At 42.4% G+C, this 5,272-nt stretch overlaps 1 protein-coding gene across 1 annotated transcript; it reads left to right on the top strand.

The window, feature by feature from the left end:
- The first annotated feature begins 3,012 nt into the window (after window positions 1–3,012).
- On the top strand, window positions 3,013–4,748 carry LOC147885527 (linamarin synthase 1-like). The gene is made up of 2 exons (XM_087396729.1): window positions 3,013–3,506; window positions 3,634–4,748. The coding sequence occupies exons 1-2, from the start codon at window positions 3,023–3,025 to the stop codon at window positions 4,545–4,547; spliced, it is 1,398 nt and encodes a 465-aa protein (XP_087252855.1). The 5' UTR covers window positions 3,013–3,022; the 3' UTR covers window positions 4,548–4,748.
- Window positions 4,749–5,272: the final 524 nt, after the last annotated feature.

Genomic DNA, 5,272 nt, shown 5'->3' on the forward strand with positions numbered 1-5,272 from the left:
AATTTATCCATAACAGTGCCCAATGACATGGTAGTAAACCTCGGTATGGGTGATGATTTGACCTTGGATGTAGGATTCAAAGTTAAGTATTGTGTGCATCGGATATGGTTTGCATGGTCGAGGACATATTACACCCTGTTTTTCACTAAGTATCATGCACAACAACCCAAAAATGGGCTTCAGGGTGTCTTATTCGAATGAACAAGTCTCTGACGAGCACAATAGTTTTCACACATATTAGTGTCACCTATTTTGAGGTGTGTGTAAATTATTGTGCCCATAGGATATGGTCCGCATGATCGAGAATGCATGGCACTGTATTTTTCACCAAATATCATGCACATCGGTCAAAAAATGTGCTTTGGGTGTCTTATTTGAATGTGTGAGTGTCTAATGGGCGCAATACCTTGCACAATGTCAATCTCACCTATTGTAAGGTGTGTGTAAATTATCATGACCATTGGATATATTTTGCATCATCGGTGATGCATTACACCATATTTTTTACCAAGTACCATGCACAACAGTAAAAAAAACTCACTTCAGGGTTGCTTATTCAAACCCACGAGTGTTTAATGGAAATGACACTTTGCACATGTGTCAATATCACCGATTTTGAGGTATGCATAATGTATCGTGCCCAACCGATATGTTTTGCATGGTCGGGGATGCATTACACCATGTTTTTCATACCATGTATCATCAAAACTGTCAAAAAATGTGCTTCATGGTGTCTTATTTGAATGTGCCCATCGAATATGTTTTTCATGGCCATTCACCAAGTATCATGGCATAACGATCAAAAAACGTGCTTCGGGCTATCTTATTCGAACATGCAAGTGTTCGGCACATACGTGCTTCAAGGTGTCTTAATCAAACGTGTGAGTGTCTGATGGGCATGATAATTTTCACGTGCATCAATTTTACCTATCTTGTGGTGCATGTAAAGTATCATGGTCATAAAAAATGGTTTGTATGGTCAGAGATGCATTACACCATGTTTTTCACCAAGTATCATGCAAACGGTCAAAAAGTGCGCTTCAAGGTGTCTTATTTGAATGTGCAAGTGTCCGATGGGCATGATACTATAAATGCACATGAATCTCACCTATTTTAGGATGCATTAAAAGTATTGCTCCCATCCAATATGGTTTGTGTAGTCGAGGATGCATTAAAGACCGTATTAGGAAAAGTGGGAAAATCCAATGAAATTGGTTTTGAAGGAAGAAAATGAGCTCCTTTTTGTTTAATGGAGCTTGCTTAAAACTCTCAAGTTTTGTTTCTTTTATGTTAGTGGCATGATATTGTGTAATATTTATAATTTAATTGGACTAAAGGCTTTTGTGTCCAACATATGAACTAAGGTCGATTTGGTTTGCATGCTACTTGCTGTTGTATTTCCTTTTGTGATTTGTTTCCATGTTTATGACGTGCTGTATGTTCAATGTATATATGATAGGTACTTCTATTACAAAACATTGCACATGCATGCATTTATTGCCATGTGATTATTACAATGAGTCCTAGCTTTTTAAAGCTCTAAGGAACTTTGTTAACATAGTTCACTACAAAGTTTCTATATATTGATTTTGCTAATCAAGATAATTAATATGAATTACTATTAATTAAGCAATTATTATTGATTAACACAATTATTAATATGTTTTAATTAAATAAAAGTTTTACTCAAAAATTCCCTTAATATAAAACATGACTAAGTTTGAATGAATGAATATAGAAAACTGGAATATAAATATTGATTCTAGTTAAAGTTCATAAACCAAGATTGAGTTTGAACAAACTAGTACAAAAATGAGGGTAAATTTAAAAATTGCATCATAAAATAAGACCAGCTAGAAAAAAGTAGATTGCAAAGGCTGAGTATAATTAACATTCATGAAAGAAGATCATCCAATCTTTACAATTTGTCTTTACATACATTGGTCTTTGCTCAAATTGACTTGATCTTTCACTAAATTAAATCATCCAAGAAATCATCAATAGACAAAACGTCCTTCCCACTATTGTTCACAGGCATTTGAGGATTCTCTTGTGCTTTCAAGATTGCATTCTGTGGTATTTTGACCTTACTTCTTTTATTTGGAACTTTTGTTGTGCTCCAACTCCATACTATCAAATCCACATGCTCCCAGCGGTCCTCATCCCCCATATATCGCCACTCTTTGTTCCAGCAATTAGCATATCGTGCTGCATCACTACATCTTCCTCTATGGATAGGACTCCAATACTGCACAAATACCTTCATATAATTAGTGGATGCCTTTTCTGTGTCCACATCTGACAATGCAACACCTAGCCAAATGGGTATATATCGTCACTCAGCCTAACCAGTAAGAAGTAGCCAGGTAAGAGGAGAGGCAGCGAGGCAACTAGGTAAGAGGAGAGGCGGCGAGGCGGCATGGTAAGTAAGAGAAGAGGCAACAGAGGAGATGCAAGGTAAGAGGCAGAGGAGGTGGAAAGAAAGGGTTAGGGTTCACTATGAACCCACCTAACACTTAAAACCCACTGACACAAAACCCTAACCGCTAAACACGATTAATACTAACTGCTTGTTAAACATCAATTACTACTAACTACTACACTAACTAAGTCAGCACGACTTTCAGCACGACTTCTAACAAAGCATACACAGCATCTACACAAAACGCCTCACTTTCCATAAGCCTCTTGTAGGGCCAAAAATCTCTATATTGCAATTGCAATTAAAGCTGCATCGGAACTTATAACTTAAGGGCTAGGTGGTGTGAACGACCCCACACGCCCACCATGGCAATAGAAGCGGGGTGGTGTGAACCAACACTAAGTGATAGAATGAGGGCATTTGGATGGTCATATGAAGGACACATAACTCTCACGGGTTGGGCAAGTTGGGGATGGTCCTAAGTGATAGAATGAGGGCATGTGGATGGTCATGCGAAGGACACGTAACTCCACGTGTCAAAAGCGAGTGGGTGATACCATAAAATGAACTTTGAAGGGCATTTGTGGACTCGACAGCATCATGCCCTCCCCTCGTGGCCACTGCCTCGCAATCCCCTTTCCTATCCCTGGCCATATCTTTCCCTTGCTCCAAATCTGTAGGCTCATCGCCCTCCATGGCTTCGCCGTCACCTTTGTCAGTACCCAGCGTAACCACTCTAAGCTCTCCCTTGACGATTCTTGGGCAGGCCTCGACATTCGCCTTGTTTCTATCCCTGATGAATTGCCCTTAGATTTCCAGGTCACTGGCTTGGACTCCTTCAGAGCCTTTCTTCGTGCATTCGAAAACTTGAAGCTCCCCTTCCAGCAGCTCACCGAGAAGCTTGCAGCTACAGTGACCCCTGCTTTCTCTTTCATTCTTTCGGATGTTCACCTCGCATGGACACAAGATGTGGCTCGACACTTTGGACTTCCGCGAATGGCTTTGTGGACCTCCAATCTGGCTGAACTTTGCTCGTATTTTCAAGTACCCGAGCTCTTTTCCCGGGGATACCTCCCAATTCAGTGTAATTTGTTTAACCGAGTCTCAGTTATGTGTTAATCCGATTGGCAAGTCAATGCAAATAGTGTGATGCATATGGCATGCATACCCATTCTCAACTACTTACCTTACAAAACGTCTGATGTCTGCAGCCCAACATCAGACAAGTGGCTCTCCTGTTCCGGCTAACAGTATAGACATTGCAGGACTCCCCCCTTTGCAACCCAGAGATCTGCCCAGCCTAATATCTCGTTTCTCACATGATCGCTCGGAAATCATCTTTCGCTACTATGTTGAGCAGACAAGTCGCATTGCGGAAGCCAAGCTTGTTCTTGTAAATTCTTTCTACGAGCTGGAAGCAGCAACCTTTCATGCCATGAGAGAGTTGGGCGTTGCCAACATTCTTCCTGTTGGGCCGTTGATGCTTTTAGGCCAAGATGATGCAGAATATCAACCCAAAAATCTAAAAACGCATGAGGAGGACCGGAAATGTCTGCAGTGGTTAGATGATCAGGGGGCAGCCTCGGTGGTATACGTTGCGTTTGGAAGTTCAGGAGGGGTCTCGGGCGACCAACTGCAGGAGTTCGCCAGGGGCCTGGAGAATTGCGGTCATCCATTCTTATGGACAGTAAATCAGCGTGGTGGGAACGCTTTCTCCGAAGATTATCTCGAACGGATTAAGAGCCGCTGTCTGCTGGTCTCGTGGGCGCCACAGGCAAGTGTTCTCGCACATCCTGCTGTGGGATGCTTCGTATCTCATTGCGGCTGGAACTCGACGTTGGAAAGCATGTGTGGGGGAGTTCCAATGGCGTGCTGGCCGATAGGCACAGATCAACCACTGACGTGCAAACTCTTGGTAGACAAATGGAAGATGGGATTGAGGATCGAGAAGGACGAAGGTACTGGGTTGTCGAGGGCAGAGGAAGTGGAGAGGGTGGTGAGGTGTGTGATGAAGGAGAAGAGTCTGAAAGCCAGAGCATTGGAGGTGCGAGATGCAGCCATGAGAGCCAGAGCATCTTCCTCCCGCAATCTGGACCACGCTCTGGAAGAATTATGCCCTACTTAACGTTCGATCGTCACCAGCTCCGCTAGCATCATGTCATATCTAGTTTTTCATTCTTATGCTAGAGTATTTAAGAGTCGCTCTCTCTACGCTATTGCAATCTCATTGTTCATGGGTGATATTGGGTTTCACACCTCATATGATGGACACGGTTACCTCACTTAGGGCATGCTCAGGATAATAAGGTCTCTCTCTCTCTCTCTCACACACACACACACACTCCCTTGCGCACGCGCACATTAATGATATGCACACATTCACACACACATTGTGAGCTTCTTACACAAATTATAGTATAAGGCTTTATTCAAGGCAAATCACCCTTTAAGGAGGATATACAACCCAATTCGGCAGCGTGACAACCCGCGTGGCAAGGATAATAGCGTCGACCGAGGTAACCAATCCCCTTTCGGTAACCAGTCTAGTGAGCACGTTCGCAGGGATGTCCAGGATTGGTTTAGTGTGACAGGTAGTGCATTCAAGTTTGGCTCATCCCCAATAGTTGCAACCCTTTGGACAGCCCTGGGGTAGTCTTCATGGCCAACCGTGTTTCACTTTCATTCTTTTCCTTCTTTTTCCTATTTATCATCTTATATGGATGTTTCTTTTTTAGATGTTTGATGTTTACCCCATGTAATTAATCATCAGGAGAAAGGAAAAATTGTGCAATATTGTCCTCATTTTCAGAAGTTTCTCTTAGCACCAACCTACTCCCATCAATCCATCCT

The sequence above is a fragment of the Dipteris shenzhenensis genome, chromosome 25 (genome assembly GCF_047967505.1).
Source record: "Dipteris shenzhenensis isolate YYH24624 ecotype China chromosome 25, Dip_SZ_1.0, whole genome shotgun sequence".
Taxonomy (NCBI): Eukaryota; Viridiplantae; Streptophyta; class Polypodiopsida; order Gleicheniales; family Dipteridaceae; genus Dipteris; species Dipteris shenzhenensis.

Bases quoted from the DNA above. Each gene is read 5' to 3' on its own strand.
- LOC147885527 (XM_087396729.1), top strand. From the start codon at position 3,023: ATGCCCTCCCCTCGTGGCCACTGCCTCGCAATCCCCTTTCCTATCCCT. The intron at 3,507-3,633 runs GTAATTTGTTTA...TGATGTCTGCAG, and splicing joins GGGATACCTCCCAATTCAGT to CCCAACATCAGACAAGTGGC.